This window comes from Salmo salar, chromosome ssa05, assembly GCF_905237065.1.
Source record: "Salmo salar chromosome ssa05, Ssal_v3.1, whole genome shotgun sequence".
NCBI lineage: Eukaryota > Metazoa > Chordata > Actinopteri > Salmoniformes > Salmonidae > Salmo > Salmo salar.
In genome coordinates, this window is record NC_059446.1 from 22,230,912 (window position 1) to 22,253,352 (window position 22,441).

The following is a 22,441-nucleotide window of genomic DNA, read 5'->3' on the forward strand; positions in this document are numbered from 1 at the left end:
TCTAGATTAGACTACTGCAGTGCTCTACTTTCCGGCTACCCGGATAAAACACTAAATAAACTTCAGTTAGTGCTAAACACGGCTGCTAGAATCTTGACAAGAACCCAAAAAATGTATCATATTACTCCAGTGCTAGCCTCTCTACACTGGCTTCCTGTTAAGGCTAGGGCTGATTTCAAGGTTTTACTGCTAACCTACAAAGCATTACAAGGGCTTGCTCCTACCTATCTTTCCGTTTTGGTCATGCCGTACATACCTACACGTACACTACGGTCACAAGATGCAGGCCTCCTTACTGTCCCTAGAATTTCTAAGTAAACAGCTGGAGGCAGGGCTTTCTCCTATAGAGCTCCATTTTTATGGAATGGTCTGCCTATCCATGTGAGAGATGCAGACTGGGTCTCGACCTTTAAGTCTTTATTTAAGACTCATCTCTTCAGTAGGTCCTATGATTCAGTGTAGTCTGGCCCAGGGGTGTGAAGGTGAACGGAAAGGCACTGGAGCGATGAACCGCCCTTGCTGTCTCTGCCTGGCCGGTTCCCTTCTCTCCACTGGGATTCTCTGCCTCTAACCCTATTACGGGGGCTGAGTCACTGGCTTTCTGGTGCTCTTCCATGCCGTCCCTAGGAGGGGTGCGTCACTTGAGTGGGTTGAGTCACTGACGTGATCTTCCTGTCCGGGTTGGCACCCCCCTCGGGTTCGTGTCATGGGGGAGATCTTCGTGGGCTATACTCAGCCTTGTCTCAGGGTAGTGGGTTGGTGGTGTGGGGGCTGTGCTTCGGCAAAGTGGGTGGGGTTATATCCTGCCTGTTTGGCCCTGTCCGGGGGTATCGTTGGACAAGGCCACAGTGTCTCCCGACCCCTCCTGTCTCAGCCTCTAGTATTTATGCTGCAATAGTTTGTGTCGGGGGGGCTAGGGTCAGTCTGTTATATCTGGAATATTTCTCCTCTCTTATCTGGTGTCCTGTGTGAATTTAAGTATGCTCCCTCTAATTCTCTCTCTTTCTCCTTCTCTCTCTCTTTCTCTCTCTCTTCTCTCGGAGGACCTGAGCCCTAGGATCATGCCTCAGGACTACCTGGCCTGATGACTCCTTGCTGTCCCCAGTCCGCCTGGTCATGCTGCTGCTCCAGTTTCAACTGTTCTGCCTGCGGCTATGGAATCCCGACCTGTTCCCCGGACGTGCTACCTTGTCCCGGACCTGTTGTTTTGGACTCTCTCTCTACCGCACCTTCTGTATCTAACTCTGAATGATCGGCTATGAAAAACCAACAGACATTTACTTCTGAGGTGCTGACCTGTTGCACCCTCTACAACCATTGTGATTATTATTATCTGACCCTGCTGGTCATCACTACTCTGGACGGTTCTGATCTAGAATATGTGGACAACTACAAATACCTAGGTGTCTGGTTAGACTGTAAAATCTCTTTCCAGACAGACATTAAGCATCTCCAATCCAAAATTAAATCTAGAATCGGCTTCCTATTTCACAACAAAGCATCCTTCACTCATGCTGCCAAACATACCCTCGTAAAACTGACTATCCTACCAATCCTCGAAATCGGCGATGTCATTTATGAATTAGCCTCCAACACTATACTCAAAAAATTGGATGCAGTCTATCACAGTGCCATCCGTTTTTTCACCAAAGCCCCATATACTACCCACCACTGCGACCTGTACGCTCTCGTTGGCTGGCCCTTGCTTCATTCTCATCGCCAAACCCACTGGCTTCAGGTCATCTACAAGTCTTTGCTAGGTAAAGCCCTGCCTTATCTCAGTTCACTGGTCACCATTGCAGCACCCACCCGCAGCACTCGCTCCAGCAGGTATATTTCACTGGTCACCCCCAAAGCCAATTCTTCCTTTGGCTGCCTTTCCTTCCAGTTCTCTGCTGCCAATGACTGGAACAAACTGCAAAAATCGCTGGATCATCTCTCTAAAGCTGGAGACTTGTATCTCCCTCACTAAATTCAAGCACCAGCTGTCAGAGCAGCTCACAGATCATTGCACCTGTACATAGCCCATTTGTAAATAGCCCATCCAACTACCTCATCCCCATACTCTATTTATTTATTTATTTATTTTGCTCCTTTGCACCCCAGTATCTCTACTTGCACATTCATCTTCTGCACATCTATCACTCCAGTGTTTAATTGCTATATTCTAATTACCTCGCCACTATGGCCTATTTTATTGCCTTACCTCCCTTATCTTACCTCATCTGCACACACTGGATATATACTTTTTTTCCTACTGTATTATTGACTGTATGTTTGTTTATTCCATGTGTAACTCTGTTGTTGTTGCATGTGTCAAACTGCTTTGCTTTATCTTGGCCAGGTGGCAGTTGTAAAGGAGAACTGGTTCTCAACTAGCCTACCTGGTTAAATAAAGGTGAAATAAAAATAAATAAATAAATCTATGAACTTTTGAAGTTCTTGGCCATGTTCTGTTATAATCTCCACCTGGCACAGCCAGAAGAGGACTGGCCGTCCCTCAGAGCCTGGTTCCTCTCTAGGTTTCTTCCTAGGGAGCTTTTCCTAGCCACCGTGCTTCTACGTCTGCATTGCTTGCTGTTTGGGGTTTTAGGCTGGGTTTCTGTACAGCACTTTGTCACATTGGCTGATGTAAAAAGGGCTTTATAAATACATTTGATTGATTGATTCACTATTTACAGCTAGTTAGCTACTGCACCTTTCTTTGCTACCAAATATACAGTGCATTCGGAAAGTATTCAGACCCCTTGAGTTTTTCCACATTTTGCTACGTTACAGCCTTATTCTAAAACTGCTTAAATATTTTTTTCCCCTCATCAATCTACACACAATAGCCCTTAATGACAAAGCAAAAGCAGGTTAAGAAATGTTTGCAAATGTATTACAAATAAAAGTCAAGGGGTCTGAACACTTTCCGAATGCACTGTATGCTGGCTTAAACTGGTAGGTTTAAATGGCAATGCCACTAATGTTCACATTTTGACATTTGTGACTTATCCACTTTCCAAGCACACAGGGTTATTAGACTAGCTCTTGGGCTAGTGTTTGTAGGCTAGTTCTAGCGTTTACCTTACTCCCTAGGCCTGTACAAGCTAAGACTTAGACTAGTGTTAAGTCTGATTCTGAAGCTAGTGTTTAATAAACCATAAACTCCATAAACAAGCAGTTGAAGAAAAAGGGAGGGGGATAAGGATTCTCACATAAACAACTAAATCACATTTAGACTATACTTCACCAAATGAATAGAAGATGTGAATAATTGTAGAAATAGTAAAGGACCAACCTCTGCTTGCTTGCGCCACATGTCAAGGTTCTTGCGTTGAGCTTTGGAGAAATGGTCCCATGCCTTTTGTTTGGAAGCAGCGTGGAATACAGACACAATCTGCTCAACTGTGGCAGGGGATGCAGGGGCCAGTTTACCGTCCAGAGAGAGAGGGGGCAGGTGGGAAGGAGCAGAGGAGTGAGAAAGTGGAATCAGGTAGGAAGGCACTTCACTGTATGTTCATGTTGATGTGTTTTCAATGTTCTATTCTGCTCTATAGTACAGTCTGGTCTGGGTCAGTGTCTAGAGGGGGGAGGTGGGATGGGGTGGAGAAGGAACCCACCATATCTCAAGGTGACCACAGAGCGCCCGTCCTAAAACACAAGACGGCGCTGAAAGCTACAGGAGGACCAGACTAATACCAGCAGGCTCCTATCTATTTCACTTGCTGTGGCAATGTAAACATATGTTTCCCATGCCAATGAAGCCCATTAAATTGAATTGAATTGAATTGAGAGAAAGAGAAAGAGGGAAACGAACGAGAGAGAGAAAAAAACCCAGCTTTAATTCAGGGCTGGAGGAGGAGGGAGTAGAAGGGCAGCTGAGAGACATTTGTCTGTTTATGACTCCATCACACCTTTGACAGACAACTAGGGTTAGTCTTAAAGGTCCAATGCAGACATTTTTACAGTTACTTACTATAATTGTTTTCAATTAAAATGCTCAAAAATAAACAAAAAGTAGCTTAATAGCTAAGAGCAATTCCTCAAGCAAGAATTTAGCTAGGACTTGTATGGGAGTGGTCTGCTTGGGGAAGGGAAAACTGAAATCTAGCTGTTATTGTCAGAGGTTTGGAACTGTCTTTCTTATTGGTCTATTAACTAATTTACCATCTGGTAATGTCACCAGGCAGGTCAAGACTCCATCCCAACAAAACAGGCTGAAATTTCAGGCAGCCTTTTTTTCAAACAGCTCTTACACTAAAAGGGAAATATTATAATGTTTATGATTTCACAGTATTATTCCAACCTAATGGTGTGGAAATATACTGCTCAAAAAAATAAAGGGAACACTTAAACAACACATCCTAGATCTGAATGAAAGAAATAACCTTATTAAATACTTTTTTCTTTACATAGTTGTATGTGCTGACAACAAAATCACACAAAAATAATCAATGGAAATCCAATTTATCAACCCATTTGATGTAATGTCCTTTAAACAAGTCAAAATGAGGCTCAGTAGTGTGTGTGGCCTCCACGTGCCTGTATGACCTCCCTACAACGCCTGGGCATGCTCCTGATGAGGTGGCGGATGGTCTCCTGAGGGATCTCCTCCCAGACCTGGACTAAAGCATCCGCCAACTCCTGGACAGTCTGTGGTGCAACGTGGCGTTGGTGGATGGAGCGAGACATGATGTCCCAGATGTGCTCAATTGGATTCAGGTCTGGGGAACGGGCGGGCCAGTCCATAGCATCAATGCCTTCCTCTTGCAGGAACTGCTGACACACTCCAGCCACATGAGGTCTAGCATTGTCTTGCATTAGGAGGAACCCAGGGCCAACCGCACCAGCATATGGTCTCACAAGGGGTCTGAGGATCTCATCTCGGTACCTAATGGCAGTCAGGCTACCTCTGGCGAGCACATGGAGGGCTGTGCGGCCCCCCAAAGAAATGCCACACCATGACTGACCCACCGCCAAACCGGTCATGCTGGAGGATGTTGCAGGCAGCAGAACGTTCTCCACGGCGTCTCCAGACTCTGTCACGTCTGTCACGTGCTCAGTGTGAACATGCTTTTTTCATCTGTGAAGAGCACAGGGCGCCAGTGGCGAATTTGCCAATCTTGGTGTTCTCTGGCAAATGCCAAACGTCCTGCACGGTGTTGGGCTGTAAGCACAACCCCCACCTGTGGACGTCGGGCCCTCATACCACCCTCGTGGAGTCTGTTTCTGACCGTTTGAGCAGACACATGCACATTTGTGGCCTGCTGGAAGTCATTTTGCAGGGCTCTGGCAGTGCTTCTCCTGCTCCTCCTTGCACAAAGGCGGAGGTAGCGGTCCTGCTGCTGGGTTGTTGCCCTCCTACGGCTTCCTCCACGTCTCCTGATGTACTGGCCTGTCTCCTGGTAGCGCCTCCATGCTCTGGACACTACGCTGACAGACACAGCAAACCTTCTTGCCACAGCTCGCATTGATGTGCCATCCTGGATGAGCTGCACTACCTGAGCCACTTGTGTGGGTTGTAGACTCTGTCTCATGTTACCACTAGAGTGAAAGCACCGCCAGCATTCAAAAGTGACCAAAACATCAACCAGGAAGCATAGGAACTGAGAAGGGGTCTGTGGTCCCCACCTGCAGAACCACTCCTTTATTGGGGGTGTCTTGCTTATTGCCTATAATTTCCACCTGTAGTCTATTCCATTTGCACAACAGCATGTGAAATGTATTGTCAATCAGTGTTGCTTCCTAAGTGGACAGTTTGATTTCACAGAAGTGTGATTGACTTGGAGTTACATTGTGTTGTTTAAGTGTTCCCTTTATTTTTTTGAGCAGTGTATATATAAAACACAGGAAATCAAAATTGTACTAATTATCTGAGCGTTTGTGTGTTTGTGTGTGTGTGTGTGTGTGTGTAATTATCACTCACCTGTTGATGTCAATGGAACAGCCACACATTCATAGATTGTACCAGGCAATAATTTCATATGGTCCCATATTAATAGCAAGAGCTGTACAATAACTCACAACACACAATAGATAACTTTATCAAGCATGAAAACTTCCCCAGTGTCACTGCAGCTGAAGATGGCAAACATCACTCTGAGGCAAAATGCTCCTTTGGTGTGTATGTGGACAGGCCATGTTGAGGGACTCTCTTTTTGTCAGAGGGGTCTTAATGAACCCCGGGGGAAGTGAATAAGGCCACCAGAGTTGTAGCCTCGGCAGAGATGTAGAGAAGGAGGGAGGAAGGGAAGGAAGCAAGGAAAGAGTGTGTCTAGATCAATAGCGGCTTCTCAGAATCATCTAATTTGATTGGAGAGATAGATGGGGAAGGCAGGGGAGAGCAAAGTGTACAAGGGTGTGGCCTCGCCTTTTTATGTGTGTGTGTGAGTCAGAGAGATAGCTGATGGATAAGTGCATGTTCTTTGGTGTTATTCGCAGGGCTCCAGCTAGGGCTATGTGTGTGCACATGCCAGCATTTCTTCTGTAAATGAGACCATTCACTTTCTGTCAAGCAGGTTAATCTCCTAGATGAAATATGCACTGGCATGTAGACCGAGTGCCATCCACCAAACATGATGTATGCTGATCCAAATCCAACTGTGAAATGATTGTCATCTTCTATAAACATCATCCTGAGTGAAATATGAAGCAGGGCGTTGTGGTTCATAAATCCTTCAGCTGCGAATGGATCTCATTTAACTGAGAGGAGATTTCTGTTCTCTGACATTCATGAATAGAGCCTGTTTAAGTCCAAATGGCACGATATTCCCTATGCAGGGCACTACTTTTGACCAGGGCCCATATGTATAGTATAGTGCACTATAAAGGGAATTGGATGCCATTTGGGATGCATCCTCTGTTTGAATAACTTGCTTCAGACCAGAAAGGAGCATTGTTAAGGGCTTTTTCTAAAGGTACCATTCAACATAAGGTGACAACTACCAATGCCAAATGGAGGAATGTGTGATATTGCATTATATTGCATTTGGAAAAAGAAAGTCTATGGATTCCAATGTGCAGCTGTAAGAAAGTCTGGTAAATATGGATGTGGCTTTTGTTCACAGAACGACAGTATGAACCTGCCTCCCAGGACACCAAACTCTGTGTTTACATTTGTATGTGTGGAACCGCAGAGAAAGACAAACTCATGAATAAAACTAAGTGTTTGTGTGGATTATTGTGATGGAGGATGGTGGCCTTTAAAAGACAAGAAACAGAGCGAGAGAGAGAGGGAAAGAGAGAAAGAGAGAGAGAAAGAGAGAGAAAGAGAGAGAGAGTAGAGAAAGGGGGGAGAGGAGAGACCCACTTTGCTCTTTCCAATATTTGTATTACTGTATAAACAGGAACCGATTATGTGGTATATCTCAATATCCATACTAACACAGTACTCAGTATGCACACTACTGTAAGTGGTGTATCACCAAAGATATCTGAACTCATACATGCTCTTAGCATTGGCAGTTGTGAATCATTAATATGACTCATTTCATTTCTTCCTTCAGTTCCAGATGTTTTCATGTAGAGAGGTGTTACTTACTTTGATTCTATGGCTGAGTGGGTTCCTTCAGATGAGCTGTCCACAGACCAATACAGGCTAAAGTTAACCAGAGGAGTTTGGAGCCTACACAGCGTACCCCGGAGAGTGTTAGCATTCTGATTGGTAAAAGCCAAAAGCCCTGTCCAGAAACAACCCCTAGCACTTGTGGAGATCTGAAGGAATCACATAGGTATAATCAATATGGTCATACACTAGCCCCATCTTGCAGTCTTGATTGGCTGAGTGGAGTTTTCATTATGTGGCTTATAGCTTTCCAATCCTTACACAAGTGCCTTGAAGTTAGGGGCTAGGAGTTGTTTTTGCATTCAGCTAATGTAACACAACCATAGGTGAACCTATTACTCCCTGGCCATGGACAATGGACATACAGGTATATATAATCTACCAATGTGGGAAAAGACAGCTTTAGAGACAAACACATGAACCTACCTTCTTTATCCACAATCAACCCTTCCTGAAACATACTGGTGAAACACAGCATGCTTTTATTTTACTGTCATTCTGTATGTCTGTTATGTCCAGTGTGAGAAGAAACAGTCTGTGGAATATCAATGATGAGACAATATGAGGCTGCATGAACTCTATGTCAATCTGTGATGTTCACCACTGAAATGTCATGCAGCTAATTACAATGCCATGCTATTGCTAACTCTGGGCCTAATGATGATGCGCTAAGAGAGGTAGCTAACAGCTCCCTAAATAACCGGTTCAATGTTATTGCTGTGATCACTGGCCTTTACCAGGCAAACTGCCCCAAATCTTGCAAAGAGTAATCCCATAGAGTGGGTCTTCAGAAGTGCTATCCTCTGTTTGTGTGCAGCCATGCATGTGTGTGAGTTTGCAGAAAAGACCATCTCTGTTCCATGTCCCTGGGTATTTGAGCCATCATGTATGGAGCACTGACCTGGAACTTGTGAACTTGTGACATGAAAATCACTTGAGGGTGGAGAACGTTTAGAGGGACAATGTGACGTTGCCTCAAAGGGAATGCCACAAGTGGTTCGATGTTGACCCTGACCCTGTTGTGTGGGACATGGTTCTCTCTGTGTGTGTGTGTGTGTGTGTGTGTGTGTGTGTGTGTGTGTCAGCCTGGTGTGTACTCACATTGTGCCAGGATGCCAGTCAGGGCGGTCTTGAACTTGTCCTTGGCCACCTCCAACTCCTTCTCGTGGGTGGCCTTGTGACTCATCAGCTGGCGGATGTGGCTGTTGGACGACTGGATCATGGAGTAGAAGTTGTTGGCGTTACGACGGTTCACCTCACCGCGTTCCACCCAGGTCAGCAGCACGTTTACCGCCTCCGCAAACGCTGCTTCATCTGAGGAGAGGATAAAAGGAAAGTTTGCACAAAACAATCTTCGCAAACTAACATTGATAAATACTATCCTCATTAAATGTTCTTATTTCAAATATATTTAACTACAGTATACTGAACAAAAATATAAAAACGCAACAATTTCAAAGATTTTACTGAATTACAGTTTATAGAAGGAAATCAGTCAATTTAAATAAATACATTAGGCCTTAATCTATGGATTTCACATGACTGGGCAGGGGCACAGTCATGGATGGGCCTGGGAGGGCATAGGCCCACCCACCGAGGAGCCAGGTCCAGCCAATCCGAATTAGTTCTTTATTACAGACAAAAATATTCTTCACCACATGTGGCCTGTGGTTGTGAGGCCGGTTGGATGTACTGCCAAATTCTCTTAAACGACGTTGGAGGTGGCTTATGGCAACAGCTCTGGTGGACATTCCTGCAGTCAGCATGCCAATTGCACGCTCCCTCAAAACTTGAGACATCTGTGGCATTGTGTTGTGTGACAAAACTGCTCATTTTCGAGTGGCCTTTTATTGTCTCCAGTACAAGGTGCACCTGTGTAATGATCATGCTGTTCAAACAGCTTCTTGATATACCACACCTGTCAGGTGGATGGATTATCTTGGCAAAGGAGAAATGCTCACTAACAGGGATGTAAACAAATTTGTGCACAAAATTGTAGAGAAATAAGCTTTTATTTTGCATATGGAACATTTCTGGGATCTTTGATTTCAGCTCATGAAACATAGGACCAACACTTTACATGTTGCGTTTATATTTTTGTTTTGTATCGTTGAAACTAGACATTTATTTTCAAACTTTATACTCACAGGCAGAACTTTAAAGCTCTTTCTAACTTTGGGGAAAACTTTAGAGGAAAACATCATGCTGGTATTAGTTGAGGGGTAGCTAGCTAGATAGTTAGCGGAGTCCGATTTGCAGTAGAGTTGCTTAGCTTGGGATCTGTTTGGATTAACTACCCATAAGGAGTCAACTTCACTGAATGTAACACATGTATATAATTACTGCTTTGATTATAATCACATCACAATGCATACATTTCACCAAAGCTTTTTAAAAGGATGACATAACACTGATGGTCATGTTACGCCTGGCATCACTTGAAGAGTGACTAGCAAGGATGGAAAGTGGACAGCAGGATCATGAAACAACAAGTTACCTCTTCTTGGAACAGTTGCTGCCACTCAAGTAGTAGAAATTGTTACAAACAATGTGAAAAAACTAACAAAATAGCACAGTTGGTTAAGAGCCCATAAAACGATACAATACCATACATATACAGCGGGCTCCAAAATTACTGGCACCCCTGACTGGCAATGCACAAACAATACCGTAAATTCCGGACTATAAGCCGCAACTTTTTTCCCAGGCTTTGAACCTCGCGGCTTAAACAATGACGCGGCTAATATATGGATTTTTCCCGCTTTCAATTTTTTTTTTCTCAAAAAAACACATTCTGTGACGTGCTCAGTTTTTGGGCGGCATGAAGCTTTCATTAGACCAATGAAATTGCCGAACGGGTTAAGGTCAAACAACTTTTTGGTTTACTGTTTAGATTAAATCGAGCGCTCTCAAACTTCCCATCATTCTGATTACGGTAGTCATTTTGTCACCCTCATCATGGCAAAGACACGGAGAAATGCATATGATGCAGCTTTCAAGTTGAAGGCGATTGATCTGGCTGTTGGAAAAGGAAATAGAGCTGCTGCACGGGAGCTTGGTCTTAATGTGTCGATGATAAGACGTTGGAAACAGCAGCGTGAGGAATTGACTCAGTGCAAAAAGACAACTAAAGCTTACTGCTAATTTTTTATTTTTTGTTACAAGCCGTGTTTCGTTAAAGCCTATTTATTTTTGTTACAAGCCGTGTTTCGTTAAAGCCTATTTATTTTTGTTACAAGCCGTGTTTCGTTAACCTGTTGGGGCTACAGGTTAGCAATGAACCCCGAGCCGGGATTGCTAACAAGGCTGGAAATTCAAAACATCAAAAATCTAATAATTTCAATTTCTCAAACAATCAACTATTTTACACAATTTAAATGATAAACATCTCCTTAATCTAACCACATTGTTCGATTTTCAAAGAGGCTTTACGGCAAAAGCATAAAGTTAGATTATGTTAGGACAGTACATAGCCACAAAAGTACAAACATCCATTTTCAATTCAAGGTCAGGCATCACCAAAAGCAGAAACCAGCTTGAATTATGCACTAACTTTTGTCAATCTCCATCAGATGACACTCCTAGGACATTATGTTATACAATACATGCATTTTTTGTTCCATCAAGTTCATATTTATATCCAAAAACAGCATTTTACAGTAGCGTGAAATTCAGATTTTTTCTTCTCTGAAATGCTTCCGGTGAACATAACAAAATTACTATTCGAAAACATTGGTAAATTATAATATTGTCATTCAAAGAATAATATATTATCATCTCGTAATTGCTACCGAATGGCCAGATCTCAAAATAACTTTACTGGGAAATCACATTTTGCAATAAACGGGGTGCTATGCTAAGAACAACAGGCTATGCTATACAGTTAGCATCATCTAAAATCGATAATAACATTGTAAATACCCCCTTACCTTTGATTATCTCCATCAGAAGGCAGGATCCCAGGTCCGGAAGGCATTCCAGGTCCGGAACAAATGTGGTTTCTTTTGACAAAGTTCATAATTTATGTCCAAATAACACCAAGTACTTAGCGTTCATTATGCTCCCACAAAACGTGGTGTGGGGCTGGTAAAATCACGCCGAAAAGCTAAAAAAACCTAGTAAATAATCTATTTATGTTCGTTCAAACATGTCAAATGTTGTTTAGCATTAATCTTTTGGTCCATTTTTAACGTTAAACATCAGTAATATTTTCACACAACCTATCCTATGTCTAGATAAAAAATTATGACAAATTCACGTCTCTCAGATTTATGCGCAGGCGCAAAGAAATGAAGTGATGACATGTCAACTTCCTTGGATTCTAATTTGCTCTCTGTTTATCATAGACGCTTCAAACAACTTTATAAAGATCGTTGACATCTAGTGGAAGCCGTAGGTGTTGCGAAATGATTCCTTTCTCACTATGGTATCTATAAAACAATGACACTAAATAGTACAGTCACAAAATCCACATTTTTTTGGATCTATTTTTCACAGGTTTTTGCCTGCAATATGAGTTTTGTTATACTTACAGACACCATTCAAACTGTTTTAGAAAATTCAGAGTGTTTTCTATCCGAATGTGTTAATAATATGCATATCCTAGCTTCTGAGTTGGTGTAGGAGGCAGTTAAAAATGGGCACATATTTTTTTCAAAATGTCTCAATACTGCCCCCGAGCCCCATTAAAGCCTGTGTAAAGTTCATTTGTTTCAATGTACCGGTCGGCACCTGCGGCTTATAGACATGTGCGGCTTATTTATGTTCAAAATATATATATTTTTTTAATTCAGTAGGTGCGGCTTATATTCAGGTGTGCTTAATAGTCCGGAAATTACGGTACTTAAAAAAATATAAACAATATAATTATAGAGATAAACTCAAAATACCAACATGTGAGAAATACTGTACTTTATTAATGTTTCAATGGTACCAACCAAAATCATGCAATTATTTAATACAAAACACATTTCACCAAAATCAAGGTTTCATAATTATTGGCACTCCTCATTTAGTACTTAGTGCAACCACCTCTGGCAAGGATAACATCATGGAGTCTTTTCCTGTAATGTTTGTAAGGTTAAGGAACACATTTGAAGGGATTTTGGACCATTCCTCTATGCATATCCTTCAACATCCTTCACATTCTTGGGCTTATCAACTGCCCTCTTCAACTCAGCCCACAGGTTTTCGATTGGATTGAGGTCCAGTGACTGAGATGGCCATGGCAGAACATTGATTTTGTTGTCACAGAACCATTTCTGTGTGGATCTTGAGGTATGTTTTGGGTCATTGTCTTGTTGGAAAGTCCACCTACGGCCAAGTCCCAGCCATCTGGCAAAGGCAACCAGATTGTCAGCCAAAATTGCCTGATATTTAACCAGTGCCCCTGGACCTCCGGAATTAAAGTAGCTCCAAAACATCACTGACCCACCATCATATTTCACTGTGGGTATGAGGTGCCTCTCCTTGTATGCATCTCTGTTTCGACGTCAAACATGCCGATACTGTATCTGACCAAAATGTTCAATTTTGGTCTCATCTGACCAGAGCACCTTATTCCAGTCATAATTTAAATGACGTTTGTCAAACTCCAAAAGCTCGCGTCTGTGTCTTGGAGTCAGAAAGTGCTTTCTTCTGGCAACCCTTCCAAAGAGCTTGTGGTTGTGGAGGTGGCGTCTGATGGTACTTTTTTAAACCTGGTGACCCCAAGATGTCTCCAAGGCCTGCAATTCTTTCACAGTGATTCTTGGGGGTTTTGTTGTTTCTCTCACTATCCTCCTCCCTATCCTGGGGGCAAAATGCATTTGCATCTTCTACCTGTGAGATTTTCAACTGTTCCATATTATACATTTTTTTAAATAAATGCCCTGACAGAGCTCAGTGGTATATTCAATTCTTTGTGGATCTTCTTGTAGCAATTACCAGATTTATGAAGGTCTACGACCATCTGTCTCTTTTGAACAGCCAGTTCTTTTGTTTTCTTCATGGTGTTGGATGACAAAAAGATATTGCATGTGTGTTACCTAATTTTTATACCCTAGTGAAACAGGAAGTGATGTAATGGCTCAATATAGTTCCTTAAGACTTAAATAAACTTAAATTAGTGGAATTTAATTCCTTGTTTAATTTTGGTAGATATTATTTACAATAATCTTTAAGGGTGCCATTAATTGGGGCGGCATGTAGCCTTGTGGTTAGAGTGTTGGACTAGTAACTGAAAAGTTGCAAGATCAAATCCCGAGCTGACAAGGTAAAAATCTTCCATTCTGCCACTGAACAGGGCGGTTAACCCATTGTTCCTAGTCCATCATTGAAAATAAGAATTTGTTCTTAACTGACTTGCCTAGTAAAATAAAATTGTGAAACCTTGATTTGGAGGACATTGATTTTTAATTAAATCAATACATGATTTTGGTGGGTTCCATTGAAATGTTAATGAAGTATTTCTCACATGTTGATATTTTTAGTTTATCTCTATAATGATGTTGTTTATATTGTTTGCACATTGCCAGTCAGGGGTGCCAGTAATTTTGGAGCCCACAGTAGCTAAGTTAATAAAAGCTAGCCTGGTTCTGTTAGATAAGGAAAGATTTATAAGATTATAAGAATTAATAAAAAACCCTGTTAGCCTTGAAATAGGCAAGGTGATTCTGCATAAACAGTACATTGTTAGCAAGCCAGCTAGCTTAGCTAGCTACAGTATATTTACAAATACTCTAGCTGCTAACGAGTCAAAACCAATTCCCATAGGCCCGTTTTCTAACTCTCGATCATAAAACAATGAATGATGTATCTGTCCTAAACTCAATAAGCTCTACTTTCTATGAACAAAATATTATGTTACTGTAGTGTTATCTTAACAAAATAAAATAAAACCTGCTTGAGTGCCATCTTAGTCAGTTAATGGGGCTTTCTTTAGCCTGAAATGCATTGTTGTCCCTTGTATACATGCAGTCCACAAAGCCTCTTCATTGACACACACACTGATTGGGGGATAATGACTGTTTAGTTAAAATTACACTTTAGTGTCCTGGAAATACAACTTTGATGATGTCATCAATTTTACTTGAGAGAGATGCCAATGTTGCCATGAGCTAGCAAAGTTAGTCAGAAATAGCTAGAAATGCTAACATTAGCTAGCAAAATTTTTGGTGCTCTCCCCACAATCTTAGTTAGCTAGCTAATATTGTACTGAATTTAAAGTCAATATGGCGACATAAATATTAGCCTCGTTTTGCAATGTCATTGTTTCCAAGCAACAGTATGTAATGCACTTCAGACAAAATCTTAATCAACACCTATTAAGACTACATTAGTAGAATGTAGAATGCTCAGCTTGGCATCAGTCCTAAAACAAACATTCCAAACAATATTGTGATGAAACGTGCAACCCATGAATGTGTTGAGGATATGTGTGCATACTAAAATACCAGGCTGCTGCCTGGCTGGCATCTCATATTGTAAGGACAGATACTGGAAGACGAGAAGCAAGTACAGGGAGTGAACATTTAACAAATAACCGACATCAAACAAACAAGGACAGCGTCTGCACAGTGGAAACATAACGACAATAATGCTGACACCGGGAACAAACTGAGGAACAGATGACGTTGGATGGGAGCCTGATGAGCCGGCTAAGGCGTGGGAGCCTGACGAGCCGGCTGAGGCATGACATGGGATGGGATGGGAGCCTGATGAGCCAGCTAAGGCGTGGAACCCCAACGAGCCAGCTGAGGCACCGCCGGTTCCTCCGACAGCGGCACCCGGACCCGATGCCAGCAACAAAAACTAAAAAAAGTAAAAATTCCTGATGCCTCACATTGTGGTGTCAGCATTCTGTAAGGACAGATGCTGGGAGATGAGAAGCAAGTACAGGGAGTGAACATTTAATAAATAACTGACATAAAACAAACAAGGACAGCGTCTGGACAGGGGAAACATAACGACAATAATGCTGACACAGGGAACAAACTGAGGAGCAGACAGATATAGAGGGGCAATCAACAAAGAGTCCAGGTGAGTCCAATATTACGCAGATGCGTGTTATGATGGTGACAGGTGTGTGTAATGATGGGCCACCTTGCACCCTCGAGCGCCAGAGAGGGGGAGTGGGAGCAGGCGTGACACATATATCAGCTTCTCAGATAAACTGAATGTGGAGCAGCCACATTCATTACTAAGCCAGTTAAAGGTCACAGCTCTTCATAATAGTTAATAGAGAAATTGTCAAGGTGTTTGGGCTAAGATAGCAGCAAGATTACCTCTTTTTTCCTCACTTTTCTACTGGAATCCTCACATTCACAAATATTTAAGTACAAGTTGTGGGAGGGGATATTTATGTACTTCAGCAGATTATAGTAGTGAAGCCTGTGTTTAAACACAAATGCATGTGCATGTACACGCGCATGCACATGCACACACACACACACACACGCACAAACCATCAGTCAAACACTCAGAGCAGATGGGACTTTTGAGTCTACAGCTTCTTTAAACCCAGAGACAGATTCATACTCAGACGGATGGACAACATCAAGCTCTACAGTGTGTCAGGGAGATTTGTCAACCAAACTAAACCCAGAGACTGATTCATACTCAGACGGATAGACAACATCAAGCTCTGCAGTGTGTCAGGGGGATTTGTCAACCAAACTAAACCCAGAGACAGATTCATACTCAGACGGATAGACAACATCAAGCTCTGTAGTGTGTCAAGGAGATTTGTCATCCAAACTAAACCCAGAGGAGGACCACTGTGAAAGATCAAGGAGGGTGGTTAGTTAGTGTTTGGGAATTGTGTTTCTTTGTTTGAGAGTCTGTCTCTGTATTGTTTGTGTCTGTACTGTGTGAATCTGTGTGTACTGTGTGAATCTGTGAGTACTGCGTGAATCTGTGTGTACTGCGGGAATCTGTGTGTACTGAATGTGTGTATGCCCTGGGAAATTGAGCCCCACCTTTGATCTTGTCGCCCAGCTGGCTACACTCGTGGTCTGAGTAATGGACGATGGGTGGAGGGGAGGGGGGTCTGAAACGGTCCTCCTGCATCCTCCTGCGGTGTCTCTCCTCTCTGGCATACAGGCGCTGACGACACTCCCACTCATACAAGTCGTCTCTGGCCTGGGCAAAGTCCACATGGAGCCGCCCTGTGTCCTTCTTGTCTGTACTGGAGCCCAGACGCATACGGTAGCCTGGAGGGAGAGGAAAGGGGGTTGAGGGGAGAGAGAGAGAGAGAGGGGGGGAGGGGAGAGAGAGAGAGAGAGAGAGAGAGGGGGGGAGAGAGAGGGGGCGAGAGAGCGTTAGAACCAATTGGTAACATCACGAGTGACATTTCACTCTGCTAAACGTGCAGGTGCAGGGCGATAAAGCGTCGTAAATACCCACAAACCACTTTCTATCAGACACCTGCATCTCTCTCCTGACATCCTCTATTTGGGTTAAAACGATCTGTCCATCCATCGCTCCCCATCCCTCTGAGGCTCTCCTCTTTTAAATCTGTTGGTTCCTCTGTCACAGCTGCATCCCAGCTAAAGTAGCTTTGTGGGGCTGGAGTAAACACCTCTCTGTTCTCTAAACTAATTAGTAGAGAAGACTTAGAGACTAATTGGTCCTCTAGTGACACTCAAGCAAACACATCTCTCTCTCTCTCTCTCACTGTCATTCTCTCTCTCTGTCCTGTCTTCTCTCTCTCTCTGCTTCCTACTCTCTCTTGCTCTCTTTCTCTCTTTCTTCTCTCTTACATGTAGTCTAATAGAGGGAGTCTAATAGCTGGAGTCTAATAGCTGGAGTCTAATAGATGGTAGAATAGAGGGAGTCTAATAGACGGAGTCTAATAGAGGGAGTAAGAGATGGAGTCTAATAGATGGTCTAATAGAGGGAGTCTAATAGCTGGAGTCTAATAGATGGTAGAATAGAGGGAGTCTAATAGCTGGAGTCTAATAGATGGTAGAATAGAGGGAGTCTAATAGCTGGAGTCTAATAGATGGTAGAATAGAGGGAGTCTAATAGCTGGAGTCTAATAGATGGTAGAATAGAGGGAGTCTAATAGATGGAGTAAGAGATGGAGTCTAATAGATGGTCTAATAGAGGGAGTCTAATAGATGGAGTAAGAGATGGAGTCTAATAGATGGTCTAATAGAGGGAGTCTAATAGCTGGAGTCTAATAGATGGTAGAATAGAGGGAGTCTAATAGCTGGAGTCTAATAGATGGTAGAATAGAGGGAGTCTAATAGATGGAGTAAGAGATGGAGTCTAATAGATGGTCTAATAGAGGGAGTCTAATAGCTGGAGTCTAACAGAGGGAGTCTAATAGCTGGAATCTAATAGCTGGAATCTAATAGTTGGAATCTAATAGATCTAATAGACATTTATTCCACAACACCTCTTGTTGTCTCCTCATTGACCTGCATAGTTAAGGTTTCTGACTGAAGAGGGAGGACATTTATTCCACAACACCTCTAGTGGTCTCCTCATTGACCAACATAGTTAAGTTCTCTGACTGAAGAGGGAGGACATTTATTCCACAATACAGGATGAAGTTTAATAGAAAACGTAGGAAATGTACCAGACAGGAAGAGGGCTCTGTCCACGGTGAACTCTTCGACAAATCGGATATGGCAGAAGTTCTTCTTACTCTTGCGGATGGCGATGATCTCACCCAACTGGCCGAACACCTCCACGATGAGGGCCTCGGTAGCGTTCTCTGGCAGACCACCGACAAACACAGTCTTACAGCCGGGAGGGCGCTCCCTGATGGCCGGAGAGGGAAGGTCTAAGCAACATGAAGAGAGAAAAGAAGGAGATTTATTTAATTGGATGTATGAACACATTCAGGTCTGTACAAGGAAAGGTTTGTTTGATAACAGCTATGAAGCTGTCATTAGCTAATTAGTCTATGGCCGGTTAGCTAGCTAGCCTAATAGACTGTATCTAACTGATGATACCTACACATGCTGTTTCCCCTTTCAATCAAAAACAATGCTTGAAAGGGCCATGTTGTTAGACACTGTTATATTTAGATACCTACCCAGCTAGCACATGTAGTTCCTTGCAAGTTGTGGGAATGTACGTTTTTGGTATCCCATTGTATCTGGTAACAAAGCCATAAGTTTAGTGACCGGTAAAACTGAACATTTTTTAAACGTTCAGAGAACAGAAGTGAAAATTTCCTGGAGGTTTTATTAACATTCTGAGAACAGAAAATATATGTTATTTGAATGTAACTAAATAACATTTTGAGAACATTCTCTAAATGTTGTGAACGAAATGTAATGGTTATTTGGAGGTTTTTTAATAACATCCTGAAAACTTTCACTAAATGTTTCAATAACACTGCTAGTTTGGGTTAACGTTTTTGAAGTCAAAGCACAGATAGAAATTAATTTGCTGAGGCATTAATAATGCAAACACATGTATTTTTTATTGTGGCACAGCGTGAGTGAGATTCAAACCTACAGTATGATATTCTGCTCTCTATCCATGGAATTAGTCCACTGCACCACCTGAATGGAGTTAGTATGTCATGTATTTTATACACTCGATCCCTCCGATGTCAACAACTACAGACCAGTATCCCTTCTTTCTTTTCTCTCCAAAACTCTTGAACGTGCCATCCTTGGCCAGCTCTCTTGCTATCTCTCTCAGAATGACCTTCTTGATCCAAATCAGTCAGGTTTCAAGACTGGTCACTCAACTGAGACTGCTCTTCTCTGTGTCACGGAGGCTCTGCGTACTGCTAAAGCTAACTCTCTCTCCTCTGCTCTCATCCTTCTAGACCTATCTGCTGCCTTTGATACTGTGAACCACCAGATCCTCCTCTCCACCCTCTCCGAGTTGGGCATCTCCGGCGCTGCACACGCTTGGATTGCGTCCTACCTGACAGGTCGCTCCTACCAGGTGGCGTGGCGAGAATCTGTCTCCGCACCACGTGCTCTCACCACTGGTGTCCCCCAGGGCTCTGTTCTAGGCCCTCTCCTATTCTCGCTATACACCAAGTCACTTGGCTCTGTCATATCCTCACATGGTCTCTCCTATCATTGCTATGCAGACGACACACAATTAATCTTCTCCTTTCCCCCTTCTGATAACCAGGTGGCGAATCGCATCTCTGCATGTCTGGCAGACATATCATTGTGGATGACGGATCACCACCTCAAGCTGAACCTCGGCAAGACAGAGCTGCTTTTCCTCCCGGGGAAGGACTGCCCGTTCCATGATCTCGCCATCACGGTTGACAACTCCATTGTGTCCTCCTCCCAGAGTGCTAAGAACGTTGGCGTGACCCTGGACAACACCCTGTTGTTCTCCACTAACATCAAGGCGGTGACCCGATCCTGTAGGTTCATGCTCTACAACATTCGCAGAGTACGACTCTGCCTCACACAGGAAGCGGCGCAGGTCCTAATCCAGGCACTTGTCATCTCCCGTCTGGATTACTGCAACTCGCTGTTGGCTGGGCTCCCTGCCTGTGCCATTAAACCCCTACAACTCATCCAGAACGCCGCAGCCCGTCTGGTGTTCAACCTTCCCAAGTTCTCTCACGTCACCCCGCTCCTCCGCTCTCTCCACTGGCTTCCAGTTGAAGCTCGCATCCGCTACAAGACCATGGTGCTTGCCTACGGAGCCGTGAGGGGAACGGCACCTCCGTACCTTCAGGCTCTGATCAGTCCCTACACCCAAACGAGGGCACTGCGCTCATCCACCGCTGGCCTGCTGGCCCCCCTACCTCTGAGGAAGCACAGTTCCCGCTCAGCCCAGTCAAAACTGTTCGCTGCTCTGGCACCCCTATGGTGGAACAAGCTCCCTCACGACGCCAGGACAGCGGAGTCAATCACCACCTTCCGGAGACACCTGAAACCCCACCTCTTTAAGGAATACCTAGGATAGGATAAAGTAATCCTTCTAATCCCCCCCCCCCCCTAAAAGATTTAGATGCACTATTGTAAAGTGGTTGTTCCACTGGATATCATAAGGTGAATGCACCAATTTGTAAGTCGCTCTGGATAAGAGTGTCTGCGAAATGACTTAAATGTAAATGTAAATGTAACTCATACAAAGCTGTTCATGTCAGTATATTCAAAAAGACCCCATTTCAAAGGAAACAAGCACTCAATAAGATCAATTAGTGGGTGCGACCAACACACCTGAACACACTTAACAAGATAGAGGATAGAGAGAGTTTTGTTGACATTGAGAATGGAATGTATATGTTTTTAAATAACATTCTTAGAACTTTCTCTGAACGTTATTAATGTTTTCTTGTTTTTTTTATGGAGAGTTTTCTTAATATTCTGAAAACATTAAATGAGGAAACCTGCAGAAAACGTTATGCTGAAGTACTTAAATTCCCACAGAAGAATGTGGGAATTTTCTCTGAACTATTTCAGAACATTCCTAATGTCAAACCAGTTGGAAAACATTCCTAGAACATTACCAAAAATTGAATTAAATGTAACCATGTTTGACATTAGGAAATGTTCTTTTAAAGTAATGAAATACCAATAAAATAATTGTATTTTGTCAACTTCAATGTGCTGAGAATGTTCCAAAGTCAATCAACTATCCTGCACCATTCCCAGAACGTTGTGGGAACGTTGTATGCAAAATAACTACAGGACAACCATGCTCTCACCAAGGTCTAAGAAACATATGGTTCTCAGAACATTAGGTGCTAGCTTGGTAGCTAACCAGCCATGTAAAACAATGGAAGAGACTTGCTAGCTAAGGTCAGCTTCATAAATGTTATTGTAAGTTGAGACACTTTTAAAATTCAGCATCACTCTGTCAAGAGAAATATAGTATTATTTCTAAAAAACATATCTACATACAGTACCAGTCAAAAGTTTGGATACGCCTACTCATTCAAGGGTTATTTATTTATTTGTACTATTTTCTACATTATAGAATAACAGAGAAGACATCAAAACTATGAAATAACACACATGGAATCATGTAGGATCCAAAAAAGTGTTACACAAATCAAAATATATTTTGAGATTCTTCAAAGTAGCCATCCTTTGCCTTGATGATAATTTAGCATTTTCATTCTGTAAATTTTGGTGAGTTTGGACATTTACAAGTGAATGTGAAGGAGAGACATTGTGCAAATCAACATAGTTTGGACGCATGCTTGTCTGAACGAAGAACAGTACTGGCTATGGAGCAGCATGTGTACATGCCATGGCTGTGTGGAGTCTGGAGTCGCTAGGGTAACGGGCCTGCCTCCTCTGTTCAAAGAATAAGAAGGAGGAGCTGATGGGCCAAGAACAGAGAGGAGAAAAATAAACGTAAGGAAATCAAGATAGCAGCAGTGGCAACTGTACAGATAACTCATCCAAAGCGCTTTGACACCACAGAAAGCTAATACTATGCTAATACTATATTATGCTTATTAATTCAGCCACGTACTTAGCTAACTATAAAGTTAAACCAAATTCACAACTTTATCTCATTATGCTATTTACAAACAAATGTGACTGGCTCAACAGTTCTGTGGAACTATGGTAAGCTTCATAATGTAAAATAACGTGACTGGTGAAATGAAGAACGCAATATGCTTTCTCTCCTAACGTATGGCACAAGTTGACTGCAGGTAATAACTGAAAAACTAGTTACAAATATGAACATTTATACAAAAACTTCAAAGAAATTGTTTTATGGTATTGACAGTATTGAATGCATATATACGGTATACTGCCCAAGCCTAATTTTGACTATATTAGACCACACAGCTGCTAGGATGCACTTTCATGCTAGGTTTAGGACATTGTATTGAAGCTTATAGAGACCACAACTGATGTATAGAACAATCTTAAAATGATCTACTTTGGTGAAACCTCCAACACAATAAATTAATTTGACTTGGTGAAAATAATTTTTTTGGACTTAAATCAC

At 42.6% G+C, this 22,441-nt stretch overlaps 1 protein-coding gene across 1 annotated transcript in view; it reads right to left on the minus strand.

The window, feature by feature from the left end:
* The window catches only part of LOC106604464 (ecto-NOX disulfide-thiol exchanger 2-like), a 225,390-nt gene that overhangs the window by 115,382 nt on the left and 87,567 nt on the right, over nucleotides 1-22,441 (minus strand). Inside the window, exons 4-7 of the mRNA XM_014199103.2 lie at nucleotides 18,114-18,320; nucleotides 16,507-16,740; nucleotides 8,651-8,863; nucleotides 3,284-3,390 (exon numbers count right to left, since the gene is read on the minus strand). Coding sequence (XP_014054578.2) covers nucleotides 3,284-3,390; nucleotides 8,651-8,863; nucleotides 16,507-16,740; nucleotides 18,114-18,320 — 761 coding nt within the window. The remainder of the gene's footprint in view (nucleotides 1-3,283; nucleotides 3,391-8,650; nucleotides 8,864-16,506; nucleotides 16,741-18,113; nucleotides 18,321-22,441) is intronic.